Source organism: Ovis canadensis, chromosome 15 (genome assembly GCF_042477335.2).
Source record: "Ovis canadensis isolate MfBH-ARS-UI-01 breed Bighorn chromosome 15, ARS-UI_OviCan_v2, whole genome shotgun sequence".
Lineage (NCBI taxonomy): Eukaryota > Metazoa > Chordata > Mammalia > Artiodactyla > Bovidae > Ovis > Ovis canadensis.
In genome coordinates this window covers 81248074-81274006 of record NC_091259.1, presented here as the reverse complement: position 1 = coordinate 81274006, position 25933 = coordinate 81248074, and the positions used below count along the sequence as shown (strand labels likewise).

Sequence of the window (25933 nt, the reverse complement as noted above, 5' to 3'; positions counted from 1 at the left end):
ACTGTTACTGAAAGCGCTCTCCCTAGCTCCCTGAGGACAGGAGCTGTGCTCCTCCCCTCCCCCTTCGTAAAAATCTCCTTTAATATACCTAGACAATTCCAGCAAAAAGGCAGGTACTTGATACACACTTATTTGACGAGTCTGCCTTATGAAATCAAGGACTCTTAATTCTCCAAGATTTTGAGAATACTTGGGGTGGGGGGAGCTGCTCTAGGAAAAGTCACCAAACCAATTAAAACTGGCATCACAGTACGGGAAGTGAGCATTTACAGACAGAGCTCGCCGTGGACAATGTATGCCAGGGTTGCCAAGGAAAGCAGCTTTATGGTCTCCCCATCTGGACTGTGAGGATTTAAATCTCAGAAGCTATACAAAATAACTGCAAATCAGCCCCAACCTTAAAGACAGGGAAATTTATTTACAGGCCCTAGTGTACTATAAATTTGAAACCGTTCTATTAAAATGCTTTTCTTGGCTTCCCATCAGATACTTGGCAAAAGTCTTTTTCCAATAAGGTTCTTAATGCTAAAGTTGAAAAAAAAAAAAGTTAAACACATAAAAATGCTCTTCCTTAAGAGTTCCAATTAAATGAGTCCTTATTTTATCCTGCTTTAAACATAAGTTGACTGATCTCCTTCACAATATGGATTTATACCTTCAGGAAAACTCCAACAGAGTAACAAAACTGAAACAAAATTATGAAACTCAAAATATCCCATAATCACACTCTTCCCCAAGGCTCTCCCACTGGCCAAAGAGCCTGGCTTTGTATCAGAACCACAGTTGTCTGTTTCACCAGGAGAACGCCAAGGATCAAGGTCAATGTGTTTCGTTGACGGGTAAGTGAGCCAGTAGCTTTTTTAAGGGCGAGTATGAAAGCAGAGATTGGCAAACAGAGCTTGGAGTGGCATGTTGGGACTACAGAGCAGGGGGAGGAAGGGAATACTCGGCATTTTTTCAAAGCCCTGAGAATTCACTTTATGCATATTAAAGTTTTTTTCAGGGGGGAGGGGCGGGGAAGAGTGACAGACATTACAATGTCAAATCTTGGAAATTAGAAGTGAAGTCTTTTCCACATTCTTCATATTTCCAGAGACGTGTCCAGTCTCCAGTGTCTCAGGCAACCACTTTTTAGGAGAGACGATCCAATAAGCAGTTAACCTGAATTGCTGGGAAGCTCATCCTGACATTCAACCTCAATCCAGGCCACAGAGCTCTAGGATTTGAATAAAGCTGTGGGCAGCAAAAAAGAGTATGTTCCCCATCTGTCCCTCACGCATTGTGTGGTCTCTGGAGCGTCGCTTCACGGCTCTTCACGGCTTCACGGCTCATGTTAAAAAAAATTCAGATCACTCTTCTCACTGCCTAGTCTCTCTGCTCTGTTTATAGAGTTTGCTTTGTAAACCGTGTGTATTTGGGGGCAGGGAGGGAGGGAGAAATGGACACAGACTGCTATGTAGTTGTCAACGGACACAACAGTCAAGCGCAGGGGACCCTCAGAGAACGCATCCATCCAGGTTACTGGGGGTTCTAGCCATCCGAGGGCTGACACCTTTAAGCAGATCACAAAACACTTTAAAAAAAATAAAAGCAGATTATTTTAGATAGAAAACTTTCAAAACTACTTGACGCGAAATGCCAGTATTTTAAAAAAACATTTACATGTGCGAAATGTAAGCCTTCCCTGAAAAGATTGCAGGGCATTCTCAAGGACAGCCGTCTCTGTATTTCCACGATTTTAAGATGCTCCGTCAGAAACAGCTTCAAGGAGACAAAGCAGAAACTATATTCAACGATCAAAGTGATGGTAAGACTCACTCGGATGCCAGAAGTCCAAAACATGCCCGACAAACACGTACATATTTCTCTGAACCAAGGAATTCTACCATCTTACAAGGACACACCCAGGATATCGAAAAGCATGTTCTGCTGTCTGCCATGTATCCCGCGTGCTGAGAGTTCTGTTTTCATTTTTTAAGTTTTTTGTTTTTTGATGTGGACCATTTTTTTTAAAGTCTTTATTGAATTTGTTACAATAGTGCTTCTGCTGTTTATGTTCTGCATTTTTGGCCATGAGGCATCTGAGACCTTAGCTCCTCAATCAGGGAGGGGATCAAACCCACACAGCCTGCACTGGAAGGTGAAGTGTTAACCACTGGAGTGCCAAGAAGTCCCAAGTTCCATTTTTTTTAACTTTTTATTTTGTATTGGGGTATAGCCAATTAACACACAAAGTTATGACAGTTTTAGGTGAATAGCGAAGGGACCCAGCCATACATACACATGTATCCATTCTCCCTTAAACTCCCCTCCCATCCAGGCCACCACACAACACTGAGCAGAGTTCCTGCTATACAGCAGGTCCTCATTGGGCATCCTTGGCTAGCCATTCTAATCACAGCAGAGTGTGCAGGTCCATCCCAAACTCTCCAACTCTTCCTTCCCGCATGTCTCATCTTGGCAACCATAAGTTTACTCTCCAAGTCTGCGGGTCCTTCTCTGTTTCATAAGCTCATTGGTACCAGTTCTCTTTAGACTCCACATATAAGGGATGCCATTCGCTGTTTCTCCTTCTCTGACTTATGTCACTCAGTATGACAATCTCTAGGTCAATCCATGTTGCTGCAAATGGCATTATTTCATTCTTTGTAACGGTTGAGTAATATTCCATTGTATATATGTACATCTTTATCCACTCCTCTGTTGATAGACATTCAGGTCGTCTTTGCTATCGTAAACAGTGCTACAGTGAACACTGGGGCACATGCTTCCTTTTGGATCAAGTTTCCCTCCAAATATATGACCAGGAGTGGGACTGCAAGGTCATATTGCAGCTCTATTTTTAATTTTTTAAGGAACCCCCATACTGTTCTCAAAATGCCTATACCGATTTACATGCCCACCAACAGTGCAGGAGGATTCCCTTCTCTCCACACCCTCTCCAGCATTTATTATTTACAGAGCATTCCATCCAAGTTCTATTTTTAAAACAGCTTTTCCGTCTTCTCTATTCATGCCTGACTGGCAGATGCCCCATGTCACAGCCCCTCACTTACAGCCTTTCTGTCCTTCAAAGATGTAACTTCGAAACTACCATGTCTATGGAAAGCAGGCAGTTCAATGTGCTGAAATAGCCTCCTGTGGGGTCTCTCCCCTGAATAAAGTGCATGAACTCTGGTGGACACACACACACTTACTGTTCTGCGGTCTCTTCTGCTCTCTCCTCGACCACAGCCAGGCCTGACAACAGTCCTGCCAGGTGAGGGGACCACGTATTCTTCAAAAGACATGTTCTTTCTCCTAATCAGCCCATTATATCTTCACGTACTCCTCCGGAGAACAAATAATTGGTATGCTTAGTATAATAGGAAAAATATGAAGGCAGGCTGAGATGGGTCAGGGTAATAGAAAAGAAACTGATATTTTAACTTGGCCAAGCGTTCAAGGAGAGAGAGCAAAGAAGATGCTGAATGTTTCTGCCACCTCAAAGGCTCCTAGTCAATTGAGTACAAAGAAGAGTTCAAAGGCAAGGCAGGCTCCTGACTTCCACCTCCTAGTGTGGCTGAGGTTAGAGGTCACTGCTGGTGGAGCCACTGACCAATAAAAGAATGTTTGGAAACTCCACTCAACAGATAAACTGAGGATCCATTTACACCTTCCTCCCTATCCACACAAACACTGCCAACTATACAGTCCAGTGTCTAGTCAGCCTTCCAATATTCTGGGTTGCTCTCTTTTTCATTGTGATTCTAAAGGAGACTGGGGACGTGAATGTTCCATTAGACTATAGAAAAATACTTAGTTGCATACTTCTTCCTGGCTTCCAACATGAGAAAGATAGTAGATGGAACCCTCTATCTTTAAGGCTGCCATCAAATACTACCTCCCCAATAAATCTGTCCCTAACAGCTTTAACCCAGACTTCCTCCCATTTCAGACCACTAACATGCTTTGGAAAATCTGCACCATCTTCTCAGCTTTCTTTGGGCTTATACCCACATATCCCCAGGATGGCTATTAGGCATGTGTGGGTAGGGGTCACAAATTTCTAATTATCTCCCATCATTTCCTCTTGGAGGAAAAAAAAAAAAAACATAATTAGGGCTCCACTAAGTCAAAGAGCTAATACAGCTCAATAAGATAATAAAAGGCTGACAAGTTGGCTTTATACCTCTATAACTATTAACCTCTACTGATTCACTGTGGACAGTGACTGCCGCCATGAAATTAAAAGATGCTTGCTCCATGGACAGAAAGCTATGACAAACCTAGACAGCTTATTAAAAAGCAGAGAGATCACTTTGTCAACAAAGTTCCACATAGTCAAAGCTATGGCTTTTCCAGTAGTCAAGTACAGATGTGAGAGTTGGACCATAAAGAAGGCTGAGCACCGAAGAATTGGTGTTTTTGAACTGTGGTGTTGGAGAAAACTCTTGAGAGTCCTTTGGATAGCAAGAAAATCAAACCAGTCAATCCTGAAGGAAATCAACCCTGAATATTCATTAGAAGGACTGATGCTGAGGCCAAAGCTCCAACACTTTGGCCATCTGATGGAAAGAGCAGACCCATTGGAAAAGACCTTGATGCTGGGAAAGACTGAGGGCAGGAGGAGAAGGAGGCAGCAGAGGATGAGATGGTTGGACTGCATCACTGATTCAATGGACAGGAGTTTGAGCAGACTCCGGAGAAGGCAATGGCACCCCACTCCAGCACTCTTGCCTGGAAAATCCCATGGACAGAGGAGCCTGGTGGGCTGCAGTCCACGGGGTCGCTGAGGGTCGGACATGACTGAGTGGCTTCACTTTCACTTTTCACTTTCATGCATTGGAGAAGGAAATGGCAGCCCACTCCAGTGTTCTTGCTTGGAGAATGCCAGGGACGGTGGAGCCTGGTGGGCTGCCGTCTATGGGGTCGCACAGAGTCGGACACGACTGAAGAGACTTAGCACCAGTAGCAGATGAGCAGACTCTGGGAGACAGTGAAGGACAGGGAAGCCTGGCATGCTACAGTCTAAGGGGTTGCAAAGAGTTGGACATGACTTACCAACTGGACAACAAAAGCAACTATTAACCTCTATCAATGAAAGGAACTGATTTCTAACTAAACCACAGAAAGCCCTATAAGCCACCCCAGCTCTTCCAATGCCACGAACGCCAACACAGCCGGTTGTTGGTCTTCAGGGGTAGATAACACAGATGCAGGCTGTATTTCAAAAGTCTTAGCTTACGTCTAGCTCTTGCTTCAGGTTCTAGCCCTGCATATAACTTTAACGGCTGCTTCACTATCGCATCTCAGGTGAGGAGGTAAAGTTAACTACGCTTCCTTGTCAGGCAGAACACCCTCCTCTCTGGGTGCATCCTAACTCCCGGGTCATGTTAAAGGCTGTCACCGCGTATCCATCAATCAGATTATAGCCCCTGAACTTGCAGCTGCATCACCGTCCTCACCAAGATCCCACCCGTATCTCGGGGGTCAAATCAGAAACTCTGGCTCTGATCCATCACAGGAGAGCAGAATCCTGTGCTAAAAAGCACAGGAAGGAGCGGGTCTCTCTAGAGAGCGGCTCTGAAGAACGGTATCCGCGTAGCTCAGGGCACTCAGGACTCCTTGGACACGGCTACTCAGAAGGAAAATGAGTCACTTCAAAGTGGATGGAGCCCTCTGCTGGTTCCAACTGTGCGTGCAGCCCCTAGGGCTGGTCCTGAGCTGCTCAGCAAGAAAATCCGACCCTCGATCTGTTCCTCAGTCTCAGCTCATTCTAACATAAGCAACCCCGGGTTCTAAGGTATCAACTACTGATGTAACAGGTTTTCCCCTAAAAGTTTATCCTTGTCTTACAAAGACTCAAATTGGACCTCCCTAAAGAGAATTCACTGAGGTGTAATAACTTTCAAGAACCAAGCGTGTGCTATTTTTTCAGTTACTCTTGCCAAGGTCTGATTGAATCAATGGCAGGGGGGGGACACAGAAGATAAAGGACAAGCATATTCTGGAAAGAACAAAAGAGCTGTCTCTAATCTTAGAGAGACGACCATGGTATCAACAGGAAAGCGGCTCCCAAGCCCTTCTGCCCCTGTGGGAGGCGTCTGGCAGCATCTGTAGACATTTCAAGGTATCACAATCTGGGAGTCAGGTGTACCACTGGCATCTGGGAGTGGAAGCTAGTCATCCTTTCGAACTCTCTGGGAACTGCTTCAACCGGATAATCTCACCTCTGGCTGAGATCAGTTCAGTCTAGAAATGTGATGTTGGGAGAAGAAAAGAGGTCATTTTGGGGATGCAGACTATTCACAGAAAGGGGAGCAGGACTAAATGGGCCACAGCTGCGGAGCATCTCAGAAGGTCTGAAAGGAGCACAGAGAAGAGCATCCGCAAGCAGAAGGGAGGTTTAGGACGGGAGGGAAGAGAGCGCTGAAGGCGGAAGTGTGAGTCGCTCAGTCATATCTGACTCTTTGCGACCCCGTGGACTGTACCCCAGCAGGCTTGTCTGTCCATGGAATTCTCCAGGCAAGAATACTGGATGGGGTTGCCAGTCCCTTCTCCGGGAGATCTTCTCAACTCACGGATTGAACCCGGGTCTCCCGCATTGCAAGTGGATTCTTTGCCATCTAAGCCACCAGGGAAGCCCAGGAAAGTACTGAGATCACCTTTATTGTGCCAGTGGACATAATACAGGTTATTCACCACCAGAGACAGTAACAGGCCCTCATGACAGGAGGTGGTCATGGGAAAGAGAGGACCACTCCATTATTAATGCTGTCAAGGACAGGAGTCGCACAGTGTTTTTTAACAGCTGAGTGGAACATGAGAGCTGATCTAGCCCACCCTGGATTCCATGAATGAGGAAGTCCGAGGAGCCTTGGTCACAGACATGTCACAGTCGCACAATTAATAGAGATAGACACAGGGCTCAAGCCAGAGTCTTTTAAAGACCCCACATGTGTCTCCTGGAACCCGAAGAACCTAAAAGGACACGGTTTAAGTAACCTTTAGTCACTCCGCTTCAATGATTCTAGGATTCTGAACCTGTCACTTGGAAAGACTGGTAAGGCTTGTCTCAGACCTGTGGTTCCTAAGCCTTCTGCTCTAAAAACTAAGTGATTCTCTTCCCAACAGGAAGGTAGTGGGGTGGAGAAGGTAACTGGGCAGAATTTGCTCCTTTTTACCTCCCTGGTGTTTTCTTAGCCTTTTATAAATCCATAGAAGATGATATCTGGTTTAGCAGATGATTCCCTCTTTACTATGTTAACAAGTCAAGATGCCACAAAATGAAACACAAAGAGCATAAACACCAGGTCCCTTCAAGGAGCATTTTTTTTTTTTTCCTATGAGCTGTAAGAACCACAAGTTCAGATCAAGACTATAGAGATCTCTAGGCTGATTTTCTAATTCACTATAACTCAGATGAGGTCAGCAGTTAAGCAACAAACAGGGAAGCCCAGAAACTTGAACATGGGTGTGCTAGGAAAAAGACTACGGGGAGGCTAAACTTAACCTGTGATTTGTTTTCAAATCGGAACGTCAAAATGCTTGACAGATGAGGTCACGGGGGTCCACAGAAGGCAGAGCCTTGGCCGAGGCGGCATTTGACACAGGCAGTCTGGGGTCAGAACCTACAGACTCAATCACCGTGTGATGAACCATCTGTTTGGTCTAAGGAGCTGGGTACCAAAATAAAGAGGTGGACTGAACACATCTACTAACTCCCTCCTAAAACCCTAAAATGAAGGCATAATCAAGATGAAGAGAATGGGGAAGGAGCTGACACTACCAAAGTGTAGAAGCAGGAAAGCAGGTGGTAGCTGACGCGACAGGCCCCAGACAGCACACTCAAGAGGAGCCGAGAAACCCCTGTGTTCCGCTGCACGCACTCAGGGGAGAGGCGGAGCTCGGGGCAGGAGGACAGGCCGACAACGTGCGTAAGCAGCCGACAATGTGTGTGAGCAGCCGCCAGAAGCCAGAGCCCCTCCCCACTTCCACACCGCTGGTGACGGCCCTGGTGACGGCCCTGCCCTCACCCGGACAGAGACCTGAGGCTCATTCCTGCGACCAAGTTAGACACCAGGGTGCGTGGAGGAGGCTACAGCCTAACCCTAACCCTCTGAACCTCTTCTCCGGCTCATCACCTACACAGGTAATTTTGATGAGAATAAAAACCAGTAAAAATCCATTAAAAGAAGAAAAAGAACCAGAATGAAAACCACGATTTGAAAGGACGCAGGCATCCCCCTCAACGTTCGCGGCAGCACTGTTAAACAACAGCCAAGACAAGGAAGCAACCTAAATGCCCACGGACAGAGGAACGGGTACACATCTCTGATGGAGTTTCAGCCACACAAAGGAAATAGTGCCACTGGCAGCACCATGACAGACCCAGAGGTAAGCGAAGTCAGACAGAGAAAGACAAATATCATACGATATTGCTTATATGGGGAATCTAAAATAATGGTACAAATGGACCTATTTACAAGACAGAAGCAGAGTCACAGATGCAGAAAACAAACTCAGGGTACCCAGGGTGGAAGGGGGAGAGGAATAAATTGGGAGGTTGGGACTGATGTATACACACTACTATACATAAAACAGACAATTAATAAGGCCCTACTGCATGGCACAGGAAACTCTGCTCAGTACTCTGTACGGACCCAGGCTAGCTGATACGCAACACTCAAGGTCAAAGCTCCTGAGAAGCAGCACCCTGAAACAAACCGGCTTCCACGTCCGTCTCAGTCACTGGAGCCCTCACCTGCTGTGTAAACCTTCCAGGGGCGGGCAGCTCTGCGTCCTGAACACAGTGGAGGTGTGGCCTTAGCATCGCAACAGGCTGGCTTCAGGAGCGTTTCTGAATCTTTATTATCCCAAGCCTTCTCTGATGCAACTCCCTAACACTGTTTTCCTCTTTTAGGTCTGGTTGATCGACTCAGTGGAGGACATCAACCCCATGCCCGCTCTCAGCGGCATGGATACTGCTCTGCATCCAAGCAGTCAAGGCCACCTTTCACCTCCCCCTCGCCCCCTCCCCCGCAGGGCTGCCTGGCCCCTTACCTGTCTCTGCATTTCTTCAATCTGTCTTCGGGGGATGCTCTGCAGAATACTGTAGACATCCAACATCTTTTCTTCTGGCACAACTACAGATGCTCTAGAGATAAGAGGGAGACAGCAGATGTACGGACAGCCCCACATACAAAGCACGGCTGCATGTGTGTCCCGCTCAGGTCTCACGAGCCGAGGCAACAACGCCCCGTGCCTCCCTCAGCCCCACGGTCCTCGCAGGGAGCAGCCCCTCTTTCCTCTCCCTTCCTCGGGGCCGATCAGCTCAAAGGAGCTCCCCCCAGGTCCATCTCTCACCTCCCTGTCACCTCTCCATGCCTCTCCCGTCCTCCATCCACTCCCCACTGTGCTCCGGCCACACAGGTACCCTCTCAGCCTCCTGAATACACCACACTCTGCCTGACCACAGGGCCTTTGTGTGTCTAATTCTACCTGCCCGGTACACTCGTCTTCACTCGTCACTGTCCATTCTAAATTAACAATGACTTCTCCTTCAGCTGTATCCCCCAATCCATTCATTTATTCAGCATGTATTTATGGAGCCCCTACTAAGTGCAAGGCCACATAATCTGTGTCATTTTAAACTGCAGGACTCAACCCTGCCACTGGAGCTCAAAAACCACCAAAGATCACGTGTCAGTGAATGGGTGTGCTGTGATGCAATAAACTTTATTTTCAAACTCTGACAGCAGGCCACATGTGGTCCAGAGGCCTCGGGTGACCAACCTCTGCTGCAGGTCCATGGACTAACTCTCCTGATGGAAAGTGGAGCAAAACAAATCTGAAGGAGCAGTTCTCAGACCTAGCTATGCATTACAATTGCTGGGGGACTTTAAAAATAATCCATGCAGGAACCCTGGGATAAAGGTTCATCAGAAGGTAACACCCACCTCTTCCAGTCAAGGACTTCAGAGAAAGGCAAAACGTAGGAGTCTGCGATGATCACTGGGACGCAGCCGGCCCGTAACACGTCACTCAGCACCGCCTGGCCCAGCCGAGCTCCACGAAGGACCATGCAGAAAGTAGCCTCCTGCAGGAACACAGGCAGAGGAGGGGATTACAAACCAGTTTCGTTGATCCACTTACTCTGATCCTGGCAGACCACAAAGCTCTCTCAAAGGCTGAAGCCAAGCAACACCGAAAATACTGAAAGATAACAGCTCACCCGGGTGAGACTGAAAAGCTGAAGCGGTTGCAATGCTCTGGATCTCCACTCTTGAGTGTCACTGCAATCCCTCCGCTGCTTGGATTCTGAAAATGTTCACAACCCACCTCCAGGTCTTCCTCTGGAAGCTCAACAGCGTGACTTCCCAGGGACTGGATTCTTTCAGCCCTGAGGTGCTGTGTACACACACCGTGGCTTCCCAGGGCTCAGAGTGCTTACTTCCGCCTGCCTTGTTATTTGGACTGGGCATATCTGGCTCTTGAGAGGACCCCCTACACAGAAAGCATCAAATCTCCTTTCATCTTCCTACCCCCCACAGCATCCAGCAGTGTGCTTCGCATACAGAAGACATTCATCTCATGAATGCTATGCCTTCAAAAACACATTAAGGCAGATAGGTTCTATTTGGGTACAACTGAAACAAAAGCAAGACCTCACTAAAGGTCTTCCTCATTCACTCCCTCGAACCCATTGGGTGTGGGGCCTGTTTGGGAAAAGGAGAGATGCACAAGAGAAAAACAAGGTTGTAATAGGTCAACCGAAAAAATAAGGAAAGCTCCTGTCTCTAATACTCAAGTTTCTTCCAGTTTTTGCCTCTTCAGGAGGAAAACAGAAAAAAAAAAAAAGCAAAAATACTGTTTAATCTTTAAAGCTAGAGAACAGGAGAGTTCAGAAGAAATATGAAGTAACTCAATATGCCAAATTCCTCTGGGGATAAAGGAGAAAGCGATGAGAAAGGGCAGGGGTGGAGAAGGGGCATCGGTCATGGCGCCCGGAAGGGCAGGTGGACGCTCAGCCGGCCCCGAAGAGTCGGCGTCCAGATGTGGACACGTGTGCTGATAACCATTTTTCCTGTCTAGACAAAGGTTACTATAAATACTCCTGCTCACATCACCACTGTTATCAGTCAGACATTCCAGAGGAGATGCAGCACTGTTTGAAGGTATTTTAACAATCCCAGCACAGGCCAGTTCTCTTCAGAGACTTTGAAAAAATAAAAATCACACCCGATCACACCAGCCCCTTAAGATTTCTCCTTGAACTGAACTATTTGTATTTTAAATACTTGAGCAAAAAAAATATTTAAAATATAAGGAAGGCTGGGCACCAAAGACCTGATGCTTTTGAACTGTCGGTGCTCTCGAGAGTCCCTTGGACTGCAAAGAGATCCAACCAGTCAATCCTAAAGGAAACCAGTCCTGAATATTCATTGGAAGGGCTGATGCCGAAGCTGAAGCTCCAATACTTTGGCCACTTGATGTGAAGAACTGATGCTGGGAAAGATTGAAGGTGGGAGGAGAAGGGGACAACAGAGGATGAGATGGTTGGAGAGCAATGGGTGTGAGTAAACTCTGGGAGATGGAGGACAGGGAAGCCTTGCGTGCTGCAGTCCATGGGATCGCAGAGTCAGATACGACTGAGTGGCTGGACAAGAGCAGAGTGAGCAAAACTCAATTTGTGCTTTCCCAGCCCCCTGGCTCCTGGAGCATCAAACAGCCTGCTTATAACACAGGAGTACAATACAGGACTACTCGGCCTGCAGTTACGAAGTGCTGGCACTCCCACGACACCAGGAGGACACATACTGGGTGGCAAAAACACCAAGAGACCAAACGGTAACAAAAAATACAGACCTCCCACTCCTAGGAAGAACTAGCTGTGGCCGTGTGAGCTGGCTCAGTCGGCGGATACAAGCTGCAGCTCAAAGAAGCAAGCTCCTCCGGGCTGGGTAAGGAATATAGGGATAAAAGCAACACAGGCGCGCCTGCCTTGACTACACAGCTCCTCTGTACATCTATGGGGGGTGTCTTTTTGCAGTAAGATGAGTTCATGGAAGGAGCAGGAACGCTTACCAGCCAAGCAGCTTTGCACTAACGGCACGCCGACCCCGAAGCTCCTGGAAGTCCACGGGGCAGCAGTGGAGAGCCGTCCAGTCTCGCTCTCCCCTCAGGGAGCTCGGTGAGCGCGGCCTGGAGGGGGCGCGCCTGTTGGCCGGGGTCAGCCCCAGCTCGGCCCGGAGCGAGGCGGGCGGAGCACTCACCTGCAGCACCTGCGGGTACTCGAAGGCCTGCTGCTTGTGGCAGCGCCTCCGGGCGGCGGGGACGCCCTCGGAGAGGTTGCTGCACTTGTCCAGCACCAGCACGGCCTCGCCATGTCGGGCCTGGAGGGCGGCCAGGTCCTCTCTGTACTCCGGATGCAGGGCCACCTGGGACGACAGCAGGAAGTACCGCCTCGGCCTGCGAAGCAGAAAACGGGGGCACTGAGACCCTGGCAGCCACTGCGTGAGTCACGGTGAGGCCAACTTCGGGTCTAGAGCCGAGGGCAACGAGTGCTTTCTCACCCATCTTCGCTCACGTCCTTGACTTTTGGGGAAACCACACTCGGTAGCACTGCTGAATACTTAAACTATTATACATGCTGAGAAGGCAAGCGATGACCATTCACATGCTGAAGCATCATGCTTGTTAAAGGGATCATTTAGGAAAAGTTCTTAGCGTTTTGAGCAAATGCTTATAATAGGCCAAGCTTAGGGAGCATGGTGTGTGTGTGTGTGTGGGGGGGTGTGTATGTGTAAATGCTTATAATAAGCCAAGCTTAGGGAGCATGCTTTAAGTGCGTGTGTGTGTGTGTGTGTCAGTGTAAAGAGAGAAACTGACTGACTGGTTGATTATTTGGAAGAACATCCAATGTTAGCATTAGTTCTATCTGAGTTCCCTGCTCTGAAAAGCAGCTGAGAGCAGGCTGCACCCTTCAAAGAGGAAAACAAGGGGTCTTAACGGACCGCACTGACCATGAAAGCACCACTGCCAGCTGCTGAGGGGCACCCTATGGAGCTAGGGAAAGGCAGTCCGCATTCTCAAGGCCAGATGGATTCAGGAAGACCAAACTTGGTCATGGAGAACAAATGGAAAAAACTAGCTTCACCAACAGATGGAACCAGTCTTAACATCGGATAGCAAGGATGCATAAGAGAAAATGGACTGAAGAAAGGATTTCCAAGGGTCTAGCACCATTCATGGAGAAGGCAATGGCACCCTACTCCAGTACTCTTGCCTGGAAAATCCCATGGATGGAGGAGCCTGGTAGGCTGCAGTCCATGGGGTCGCTAAGAGTCAGACACGACTGAGTGACTTCACTCTCACTTTTCACTTTCCTGCACTAGAGAAGGAAATGGCAACCCACTCCAGTGTTCTTGCCTGGAGAATCCCAGGGACGGGGGAGCCTGTTGGGCTGCTGTCTATGGGGTTGCACAGAGTTGGACACGACTGAAGTGACTTAGCAGCATCAGCACCACTCAGATCTCCACGAGAAACAAAATGTGAACGCACTGGGGAGACCAGAAGGTAAGTAATTCTCTCTGAGAAGGCAAGATTCCCACAAGGCAGAGAGGGTACAGGGGCAATAAAGACGACGTCGGCAAAGGAACCAGCAGGGATCACTGAAGAAGAAAGGAATGATATAAAGCAGGCTCCAGAAGAAATGAAACCCCCATCAAACCCAGAAGCAGGACTCCAATCTTCCTCAAACTGTACAGACCAGGGGAAACACCCAAGACAGTCATCTCTAGGCAATGCCACCAGGGGAGCTCACAGGAAGCGGTGCGTAAGAAAGGACTCAAACCCTCTAGTCTGAACCCAACCCCGAACCCCCTTTTCATCTTGCCTTGGAGAGAAAGAAAGGGAAATTGCTTTATTTTCCTTTCGTTTCTCAGGCTTAGCTGGAGGGTCCAGCTGGAGAACGCCTTACGTATCTACCCGTGGCCAAAAAGAGAATCACTCTCTGAGAAGGTGTCATCTTTCCCAAGCTTTAAGTGTCACACCCAAAAGACACAGAGCAGGGAGTGAGGAAACAAACACTCTCCCGGCCGGCAGAGCAGCTCGACTCCAGCAAATGGAGCAGTGCACACCACAGCTGATGGCCCTCAAGTCCCCGGAACCATCTCTTCTGGTCACTTCTCTCTACAGCCGAACTGAAAGCAAAGGCAGGCAGGGAAGACAGGGACAAGCAGATCCCCTAGAACATCACTGTCCGATAGCAATTAGCCACGTGAGACCACTTAAATCTATTAAAAATTTTAAATCCAGTTCCTCGGTCACCTTAGCCCCATTTCAAGGGCTCAACGGCTATATGTGGAAGTGGGCACCTGATTAAACACAGATCGTCTCCTCACTGAAAGTCCTGCTTGAGAGAGCTGCCCCGGATGGCAGTGCAGACCCTGAGCCCAGGGCAGAGGCGAGCAGACGTAAGAAAGAAACCAAAGAGCTGCCCGTCGGGGAGACAGTTTGGATCAGCCGTACAGACTGGCTTCTCTCATCCTGGACAACCTCTCCTTCAGTTGCATTTTGCTGAACAATACATTGGCTACTGACAACCAAAAGGATTCCTTCTAGCCACTGAAACAGACTCTTGAATGCTACCCCCAACCCTGAGCCTCAATCATTCTTCTTTTGTAAAATCCTCAGTTTTCAGAGGGGAGAGGTATGATGGGAAGATCACGTATAGGGAGTGCTCTTCAGTCATCTCAAAGGGAGGACTTCTGTAACCGAGCTCGTCTGCTTAAAACAGGAGGAAGACGGACAAACTCTCAACACAAGCATGGACACTACCTCAACAACTCACACTATCTGAAGATGAACTGTCTTGTAAGGTGGTGAGTCTTTTTTACTACAAATCAGAAAACTTTTCAGGAAGAAATTACAGTAACAAGGTATAGATTAAGTCAGAACTAGTTTTAGTCGCTCAGTCGTGTCCGACTCTTTGCAACCCCATGGACAGTAGCCCTCCAGGTTTCTCTATCCGTGGGATTTTCCAGGCAAGAACGCTGGAGTGGGTTGCCATTTCTTTCTCCAAAGTGAGAGCTAAACGGCCTCTAAAGGTCTTTCCAATCCCCAAGACGCTGGCTCTACGGTGGTTGCCACAGGGCCCTGGGACTTTCTGGGTGTCTCCAGAGGCTTCCTATTTAAGTAGAGCTGCCAACACAAAGCTGCTGCTCCAGGCTGCCTTGAACAGGAGCAGCCATGCTGGTGTCTGAGGGGTGTCCCTGCAGGCGGGAGTGGAGTGCTGGCGTCCTGGAGGGGAGGGAGCGTTTCCATGCGGTGAGGGTGGCCCACTGGGAGTGCTCTAGTCCTCGTCCGGGGGGAGAACTTCTTGGGGGAAGAGCGGGGAGGTGGCCTGGCCCAGACTGTGAGATCCCTGAAAGAGGGAGCAGGGAGGGGGCAGAGGGAGTCAGGGTCTCCCCACCTGGGGTGCGGAGGCCAAGTCAGGGCAGGAGGGCAGCCCAGGCTGCAGGGGCACAGGGAGGGTATGGCATGGGCAGCGCCCATCCAGTGTGGGGGTCAGAGACCAGGAAGGGTAAGGAGGGGGCCTGCCCCGGGGTGGCGACGGGGAGCAGGAGCGCGGCACGGGGGGTCAGAGCTGAGTGGGGGCACAGAGGCCGCCTGCGCAGTGAGGGGCAGAGGCAACCAAAGAGCTCCAGTCACGCACGACAGGGTGTGCGTGATATAGGGGATAAGAGGAGCCAGACTCCTCACTGCCTGAGAAGGAAATTATAGCTACGGAAAGAGAGAGAGAGCCAGAATACCCTGCAGCACCAGACGGAATAGGAGAGAGAGATGGGAAGGCATGGTTTTCAATACATGTAGACAAGAGAGAGAGCCATCTATATAAGACGAGAAATAAGTACAGATGCTAACACGTGGTGCTCAAAGAAACTCCAGAGTAAAAACAGACTCTGGGCTGATGTTGTTGTTAAGAAACACAGCTCTATTGTAGACACTCAGTCACCACGCTCAGTGGGTCCCCACCCAACACCACCATTTTCTACGTAAATGTGCAGATGTGAACAAGAGTCTAAAAATGTTCCCCTGCCTGCATGCTGGCTCGCCCTGACCTGGCAGATGGTGGATTGGTGGAGTAGGCCCATTTTAGTTTTAAGCAAACAAAATCTTAAGGTGGGTTTGTTTTTCTTTCGAGGACTAAAATGACCAGCGATGACTTTCATGTTTCTTCCCAGCAGGGCTGATATCGAAGCTTCAGCAAAATCATGCTGAGAACTCCAAGTTTCCCTCCATAGTAACCGTTGTAAACTCCCAATTTAGTTCCTTTTAGAGAGAGAAATGACGAGAATTCCAGCTGAGGCCAACACATCTGTGAGAAGAAGCTATCAATAGCAACAATCCTCAGCTTCCCATTGGACAATATTGAGAGAGATTTAAAATAAAAATAAAAACAAAGCTCTTGCTACTCTACGCAGCCCTCAAGAGATGTGGGAATTCCCTTAAAAAGCAACTCTCACAAAGAGCAACAGATTCCAAATGCTGCTGTGAGGTCACCCAGACTGCCTCCTCCCAGATCCCTGGAAAGTGCGATGAGCCTAGAGCCTGTCTTTGCTTTTCTTTTTCTTTTTTCTCCCCTGAGGCAGAGAAGTGTTGTTTGTAAAGGAAACAGCACAACTACAGGGCCCAACTGCAAACCCTGGAGGGGAAACGGAGGCGGGTGGGTCCGTGTCGGGCCACAGAAATCCACCGCTCGTCCAGCAGGGGGAGGACATGGCCCTGTGTCTTCAGCTTCGTGCTGCTGCTCTTGTTTCTAGAGTCTCAGGACTCTGGAAATCAACAGCGACCTTAAACCATGTAAGCAGCGTCATTTCAGTCTAGTTACACATAAAAATTAGAGATCAAGTTACCAAGAAAATACCACCAACAGAGCAAGCTTGTAATTCTTGGAAACTATTATTTGAAGGTAATTTGTACTGTTCAGAGTGGTTTGCTCTCCTTCGTTTCAATCTCTCTCAATCTTTTCCTTGCAGGGTGTTTTCTGCCCTGGATTAAATCTTAAGGGACGTGCCAGTCCTCAACCAACATTAGAGACCTAGATTACACTCGGGAGAGTAGATGATACAGAGTTTTAGTCTGAGCTATCTTAAGACTGCTCACCCTATCTCCCCCAGGCTTTCTCCAGCCACAGCACTGCTGACAATTGGACCCAATGATGCTTTGTGGTGAGGGGCCGCCCTGGGCATGGCAGAAGTTTAGAGGCATCGCCAACCTCCGCTTGTTAGCTGCCCACAGTCCCCCATGCAGAACAGACTTAACACAGTAGGCCTGGCGGCTCTCTTCTTTGAAAGGCTGGCCCTTGGCTGGTGCGTGGGAACTTCGATTTCGGGGGAAAACTGTACAAATGACAGGATTTATGCTGAATGCCTGCTTTCCTTCTGGAAGCCTGGAATTCCACACAGGAAGTAAAGGAGAGGAAAGACTTATGGACAGCAACTAGATTTCTGATTTGGGGAGCTTGGTAGACAGCGCTGGAGACTGAGTGAGAGAGAGAGACAGAGAGAGAACTGAAGGATAAATAAGGTTGGGGTGGGACAGGAATGACAGACCCTCAAGGACCCTGGCCTGTCACTGATGGTTTCGACTGCAGTGCGACCCGCCCCCCTGGCCCTCACTGGCATCTCTCAGCACGGCTGGCTGGGGCCAAGGAGCCTTACCCAGGCCCTTTCTCCGGAAGGTCCACCTCGGCTGACAGCGGACTATAGACAGGAATGCTGACGTCGTAGCCTTGCCGGTAAGTCCACGTAGAAAAGCCACCACCAGCCAGCAGAGCCCTGAAAAGCAAAGGGTTTTGTCAAACGATGAGAAAGAAAGACAGTCTTCATTCTGTGGAAAAGGGGAAGCCGGATATACATAACAGTACCAACCACAGCTGATGTTTACCAAGTCACTTTTCTAGAAAGACACTGTGCTAAACGTTGTACAACAGCGTCTCCTGGACACTAGCTGCAACCTATTCCTGAGTCACCCGCCCTCCTCTGGGGTCCTAAGCAGTCTGTCCTTACTTTCCCTACTTTAACATACAGAACAGCCAGGAGGACAGCCTACGAACGGCCCCTCGCTACCTTATTTGGATCCCATTCACCCCTCCCAAAAGTCACAGATGGTGAAAGTGATAGTCGCTCCGTCACATCCAACTCTTTGCAACCCCATGAACTGTAGCCCTCAAGGCTCCTCTGTCCATGGAGTTGTCCAGGCAAGAACACTGAAGTGGGTTACCATTCCCTTCTCCAGGGGATCTTCCCGACCTAGCGATCAAACCGGGGTCTCCCACATTGCGGGTAGAATTTTTACCATCTGAGCCACCAAGGAGGCCCTGACTCTTAAACCCATTCACAGTAAAACGAATAACAACAGGACTGGCTGGGGCAGTCACTTACCGTCCCACTGACGGGAAGCTCAGAGGACAATGAGCAAAAAAAAGAAAAAAAAGCCACGGTGACGGCAAAGTACCCCATCTCACGCTGCCTGCGCCCCAGCCTGCTCCAGTTCCCACCAGAGCAGTTCTTCCCACTGCCGTCCCAAAGCTACGTGTGCACCGTGTAGCCTCTACCAGCTCTCACCACCCATTCCAGCTACTCAGTCTTATCAAGCCCACTCCTTCCACAGGAAGCAGAATCCAGAACTTGACCTCGAGTGCGTCTCCTGCAAGTCCACCCACACGAGCTTTTATTCTCCTTAATTAGAAAACCATGAACACGCTGCTTAACTGGATCCAGCAAGTAGTACAGTGACACCTCATTAGAAAGGAGGCAGGTGTGCATTGCACCAGCGTTTACGGTTATTCTGTCCCGGGGGGCCCCGAGCCCATCAAGTCACTTACTGGGGCAGAGTGCTGCCAGGTCCGTGCACGGCTGAGCCAAAATGTATGAACTGCAAAGCCACATTTTTTGCAATCTTGATTGCTACCAATCCCCTCCCTGCCCTGATGACAGCCTACATTCCCTTCTTACATGACCAGTTTAAGTTCAAAGATTTCCAAACCACCCCTGGAAATCCCAATCTGTTTGTTTAAGCTTTATGAAACCAAGAACTGGTTAGGGAGGTAATGTGCAGGCTGGAACACCTCTCCAGCTGCCAGTCCGCTCTGTAAAACTTAATGACTAGCCGTAGTACCGACACACGGTCTCGTTTTTCCTGATTAGCATTCGGCAGTGACTCCGTCCAACATGAATGTGGGGGGGTTCCATGACCATGATGGCAAGCAGACTGCAGGGGCCCCCACGACGGATGTGCAGAGAAGGAAACATGGGTCCAATACACCGGCACCAGGCGGCCCAGGTAAGCGGCGTGGTGGGTGATGCAATCACACCCACGCCCCAGAGGAAGGGGCGAGCGTCTGTGGTGAGAAAGCAGGTGTACACGACACCAACTTTCCCTGTTACTCTCTCCCTGGGGCCCCGGGGCTGAGGGAGGGGGTTAAGCCCTGGGCGGAGAAAAGCAGGCAACCGGAAGCATGCCTCATGTCACAGATCACGCACATGCAACCTCGTCGGAGCTCTCAGGGGGAGCCACCACGGCAATTAGTCAAACAAGCCTCCCACCGGCCCTGCTGCTGACAAGACCTCCACTCCAGATCGCCGTGTCTTCTTCTGCCAAGCTTTCCTGAACATTACCGAGGAGAAAATAGTGTAAGCCTCCCTTGCTTTACAGCACATGTGTTTTACATTGACTGAAAAGTGAATTGCTGAGAAACGCGCTGTTTTCCCATTATGTATCCCCAAATCAGAGATCTGTTCCAAAGCTGTGAAAGCCTGAACCGTGCACCTAAGAAAGCATGACTATGAGCACCACGACTCATGCCAGGCCAGGTGTCCTATCGCTGGAAGTGTCCGCTAGCATCTTCAGCACTTCCCGGGACTTGCAGACCCATGGACGTCACTGAGCCCTCTTCCTCTCTGTCTTGTGGACCCTCGTTCCTACACCAGGTCTGCCCCAGATGCTCTCACAGCTCGCCTCCTCCCATCTGAGTATCCACAGAGCCGAAACACAGTTTGTCTGCAAGTGTATCTTTTGCTTCCTTTTAATCAGGCCTGCGAATCCCTCAAATATAAAGATTTAAGTTTTAGGTTTTGCTAAAAAAAAACCTGACCAATTCGACTGGCTATCCTCATTTGTTTACAGATTCAAACTGTAAAAAAAGAAAATGAGACACACATATATCTGAGCAACGGCTAGATACCTGGTGACTATCCAGTGATGTTAAAGAACTGAATGTAAATTGCTGTAGGGATGATATTAGTGCTGTTATATTTTTTAAAAAGCCCTTGAAAAAAGTTGAAAGTGTCCGCCACTTAGTCATGTCCGACTCCTTGTGACCCCATGGACTGCAGCCCGCCAAGATCCTCTGTCCATGAGATTTTCCAGGCAAGAATACTGGAGTGGGTAGCCATTCCCTTCTCCAGGGGATCTTCCCAACCCAGGGATCAAACCAGGGTCTTCTTCATTGCAAGCGGATTCTTTACCGACTAAGTTATACACAAAAACCTCTTCTGCAGTCTCAAATGGAAATATTTACAGACATAATGATACAACATCTGAGATTTGTTTCTAGATAATCCGGTGGGGAGAAAGTAGGAGTATAGATGAATCAAGTTGACAATTAACAAAGCTGGACAGTGGTTATGTGGGGCTCACTGTACTTCTTTTATATGGGTTTACATTTTTCTCTAAGAAGTTTAAATAAATATACACCTATACAAAAGTAATATTTGAGAAAGATACTTGCAAAGAAAAGATAACAAAAATCTAAAGCAGTAATAAAATTACAGAATGTATCTGAGAAAACAAAGATCAGTAAAGTTAGGCATTGAAGAGGTATAATTTGCTGTCATTGGACTTAAAATAAAATGGGTAGGTGAATATATGTGTGTGTTTGACTAGAAATCCATCAAACAAAGACTCACAAAATACACAGTATTTGAGAACAATGATTACCTCTCAGTAAAACAGTAAAACCAGAGGAAAATTTGAAAACATATTTTTACACTTTCCTCTTTGAATACTTGCACATTGTTTCAATCTTGTACCCAGAAGGTATATGTGTACCATACATAGGATTTTCAAAAACGGAAAGAGAAACCCAGGATAAAAGATTATCTGTTGAGCTGACATTTGCTTTAGTCCTGGTCCTTGCATCTTCCTGAGTCAGATAATTCTTAAAAAAAAAAAAAAATCACACTTATGACTTTAGATTTCAGGGACATCTTAGAAACAGTCTAAATCTAGCCTGTTTTCTAATTTCTGAATAACCAGATATGCAGCTTCTGCTAAAACCATCCTACACACATGGTTCTTGCCTCCTCTGATTCCAGGAGCAAGAACAAAGAATCAGAAAAATTAACAAGCAAATCTACTATTCCTTACTCCAACCAGTTGAAGACCACCTCGGCTTCCAAATGAAATTTCCCACGTGGAAAGATAAAGGAGGACTATACGATGATTCATTACTTGCTACAGGACTGCCTATAATCACTTCCAAAATTACATGCACAGGGAAAACGATTTAACCTTCCTGATCCTTAACACCTAAGCACCAGCAAGAACTTCAACTCTCTCCTGATTACTTGACACTTTCCTGCAGAGAAATGAAACTCCTTTTAACATGTGCACTCGATAAAAATGAAATCTTTCTCCCAATCAGATACATATACCAAAGTGTCAGCAAGAACCGACATGTCCCAAACAGAAATAAACCCTTCTCAAACTAAACCCAGAGCAGCAGGTGAAGACATTGCATTCCCAGCACCTCTCTGCCTTCCCTTTTCTGTCCTCTAACACATTTCACTTTCCCAGAACAAGCAAATGCATAAGACAGTAACGCACTCAGGAACGCTGGGGCTAAGAGCCAAATCAGAGATCACCTTGTGTTCAGCGGGTTTCTACAGAACTTGTGTGGCCTGACTGCCCTCTACCGTCCAAAATGGTTTCTACACCAAAGCTTAGGGATGGCGCTGGGGTCTTTTCTAGAGATAATCATCTTTCCAGATAGAAACTCAATACTGACTCTAGATAAGCACTTAAAAGCAAAGAGGGCTTAGACTTAATCTTCTGGGGAAAAGCGGTACAAAGTGTAGATTTTCACAAATGACAATGTTGGCCTCAAGTAAGCAGAGACAACAGTGGGCCTGAGGCTGTTCTCACCTCTTTCAGTAACAATGATTTCAAGAATTAAACATCAACTGCAACAGAGCTGGTCATAAATGAGTTCATATCTGAACTTACAGTAATCCGCTCCCGTGGGTGCTGCCCAGGACCCTCATGCCGGGCCCACACTTCCCGCTCTCTTCGGAGCCTCGGACCAAGTACGAGGAGCAGAACCTTAAAGGGGCACCTCCCTTCTGAGGTTTCCAGGAAGCGACGCAGTCGGTACAAAAGGGCCAAATACACAGTACCTGAACTTGAATCGCCATCGTAGCCACCCCATGCCACTTCTACCTGCTCGGAAGTTTCATCAGGAAGGAAGGAAAGAAGAGGGTAAGCGGTACTTACAGTGCCTCACTTCCCGGACGTTACAGGCTCCAAAGACACGTCCACGCCTGCTCCCCCCAGGACCTGAGACTACTTAATGCTCCCAAATGTGGAGAGAGCTGACACAAGCCAGTGATACGAACCAGGCCTTTTAGGGGAAAGAGGGTGCGCTCAGGAGCACACAACCCAGACTAAGACAAGACAAACCTCTAAGATGCTCCACTGGAACCTGACCCTCCATCAGTTTCCCGGGACAGGTTCTGGCAGGTCTCAATGCTGCCAGGTCTCGGGGAGGAAAAGACCAAGGACAATCTTCCACTTGAACAAACAATTCTGATTACAAAGTTATGTCCTAGTGGGCTTAGAAATATGATTTCACATGAACAAAAGGGTCCTACGTTGACTTAATCCTCAGAAACCCGTCAGGCGGACAACCCCAAATACACCTACCTGTCTCTGGGGACATCCAGGGCCGTGTTATAATCTGGGGGGCCTCCAGGCAACATGTTGAACAGGAGGTGATTGGTACCTCTATCCCACCTATTGAGAGAGTAAACATGTAGAATTCACACATCAACTATGAGGAAACAGATAAGTCAGTTTCTGGATGACAAGTCAAAGTGATAGCTGCTCAGCCATGACTCTGTGTGACCCCACGGACTGCAGCCCACCAGGCCTCTCTGGCCATGGGGATTCTCCAGGCGAGAATACTGGCGTGGGTTGCCATTCTCTCCTCCAGGGGATCTTCCAGACCCAGGGATCGAACCCGGGCCTCCTGCATTAGGCAGCTTCTTCACCATATGAGCCACAAAGGAAGGCGGACCACAAGTAGCAAGCATCCCTGACTTGTAACAGGGTCACTTCTCAGGAGGGCAACCTGCATGCCTGGAGATCGCCAGTGCATGCGGGCACTGGCTTGGCTCCTCCAAAGGAAAGCCAGGGCGTGTGTCCTCCAAGCTGGTCCACTGCAGAACTGCTTACGCTGATGAAAATCTGAACACTACCACAGTGTTCACCATTTGGTTACAGAAACACAAAGAGATACAGAAGGCTACTTAAGGACATTAGGGAACGTGTGCAAAATGGGGTCCCACACAGAACTGTATATGCGAACACATATACATTCTGTGTATATGTCACACGGCACTGACACACAAAGATGAAATTGGCTGGAAACACATTCATGGTAAGTGAAGGGGAACCGGCAGCAGAAAGAATACGCTTTGCCGTGTGAGCCCACTCTTGACCAAAACGTTACATATACACGTATGTGTACATACGTGTGCATATATATATATATACAATGCATATATGCGTGCCCCTGTATCTGTTTTATACATAAACGACTGAGAAGCAACACCAAAATATTAATGGTTATGTCAAAAGCAGGCTTATGGGATGACTCTAACTTTCTTCTTTTTGCTTAACTGTATTTTCAAGCTTTTTATAGTGAATACGTATATGTGAGTAATAAAGAGGGGAGGTGGGGAAAGACATTTACATTTAAAAGGAAAGGATTGGGAAGATGAACCCTCCTTAGCTTCTAAATGTTAAGAAGTTGGGGACCCACAGCAGTGGCCCAAGAGGGTGGTGCAGAGACCGGCTGCCGCAGCACAGGTCCTCCAAGTCAGCCGCCCATCCACGCGCCCACCTAGGAGACAGGAGATGAGCCGCCGGCTGGAAACCAGCTCTGCCCTCCCCTGCCCCTAGTTTCTGGGAGGCCTGCGGATACCTGGAGAGCTGGGCCAGCGCCTGTGCCGTCTCCTTCACGCGGAGCGAGTTCTGGTTGAGCAGGTCAATGGACGGAACGAACAGGCAGGCGCGGGTGATGTCGTCGGTGTAGTAGTCGCTGTCTGAGATGGCCGTGAGCAGCTCGTTGTACTCTCGGGAGATGGTGCTGCTCACCGGGACGCCCGCCTCGCCCACGTACTTCTTCAGCGGGTAGATGTACACCTTGATCTTGTTCCTGGGGTTGAAGCCGCAGCGGTAGACGTCGAAACACGTGTGCATCCGGCAGCTGAGGTCGCCGCGCTCGGGCACCGGGCTGTCGGCCGGCAGCCTGACCACCGGCACGTCTCGGACACTGCGCTTCTCCACGCTCCAGTCGCCGGAGGACTCGATGGAGTGCGGCCAGAACTGGAACATGCCCGTGGCGATGAGCCCCAGCAGAACGATGGAGAAGAGGGTGATGTAGTAGGCGCGGTGCTTGGTCTTCATTCTCGGGATGAGGGCGGGACCCCGGATGCTGTACTTGACCGACGCACACATAATGACCCCGACGGCCTCCTCCTCACACTCCTGGTGACCAGGGGGGAAGAGAGAAAAATGAAGCCTTCAGGGAGACAGATGACCCTTGAAAGGACCCGGGTACATTTTCAATCAGCCTATTTCTTTCCCTTACGCAATTTGATGAAATAATGAAGAGGGACCTTTGACCCTGCGAAGAACTGACTCATTTGAAAAGACCCTGATGCTGGGAAAAGTTGAAGGTGGGAGGAGAAGGGGATGACAGAGGATGAGATGGTTGGATGGCATCACTGATTTGATGGACATGAGTTTGAGTAGGCTCCGGGAATTGGTGATAGACAGGGAAGCCTGGCGTGCTGTAGTCCATGGGGTCACAAAGAGTTGGACACAACTGAGTGACTGAACTGAACTGATAAAGTAAATAAATATTTGTACATGTGAGAATATGCTATATATTTACTATAGAATATATTCTATAAATACAAATTCTCTGAAAGCATAAGCTGGTTAATGTCGGGCCTAAGAAGAGGAGCGCTGAGCAAGCAAGAAAAATTAGACGTGGAATAGCTGAAGGGCAGTTTGTTTGTTTTTTAAATACTTGCCTAACAAAAACTGATGCTTCATCTGGACAAACTGGCCCTTTGTTTGATATACTAAAGTTTTCATTCATTCATTCATTCAAACCTCATAGAGAACCTAAAGAAGAAAGCAAAGATCTACCTTAGAGGAATTTAGATACAAATGAGATACACAAAACTATAACAAAATGTACAATGTAAAAACACCACTAGGAAAATATCAAGAAAGGGGAAAAGGGTATTAGAGAAAAAAGGACTAATCTTTAAATAAATATATATTGATGTTTTATAATAAGGGGATAGTTGGCACATTTTGATGGAAGGGAGAAATGAAGAAAGAAATAGGGAAGGAGGAAAGGAGAGGCGGAGGAAAAGAGAGGCCAGTGAGGTAGATCTCTTTCTAAAGACAGATGCCAAAAATTCTTCCCACTGATGAACACGCATGCCACTTGTCCATTCACAATGTGGAATCTCTTTCCCTTCCACCCGAATCCAGGCTAGACTTGGGACTTGCTTTGACCAAGAGAAAGTGGCAGAGGTAAGATTCTGGGGGTTTTGAAACCAGGCTTTAAAAGACCCTGTAGCCG

General features: G+C 48.2%; 1 protein-coding gene across 2 annotated transcripts in view; it reads right to left on the bottom strand.

Moving 5' to 3' along the window:
• Positions 1 to 25933, bottom strand: part of EXT2 (exostosin glycosyltransferase 2) — a 144614-nt gene that overhangs the window by 105663 nt on the left and 13018 nt on the right. For both annotated transcript variants that reach the window (XM_069553930.1, XM_069553931.1), the window contains exons 2-7: positions 24254 to 24819; positions 22972 to 23061; positions 17709 to 17825; positions 12258 to 12453; positions 9942 to 10081; positions 9046 to 9139 (exon numbers count right to left, since the gene is read on the bottom strand). In XM_069553930.1, coding sequence (XP_069410031.1) covers positions 9046 to 9139; positions 9942 to 10081; positions 12258 to 12453; positions 17709 to 17825; positions 22972 to 23061; positions 24254 to 24789 — 1173 coding nt within the window. In that variant the 5' untranslated portion in view covers positions 24790 to 24819. The remainder of the gene's footprint in view (positions 1 to 9045; positions 9140 to 9941; positions 10082 to 12257; positions 12454 to 17708; positions 17826 to 22971; positions 23062 to 24253; positions 24820 to 25933) is intronic.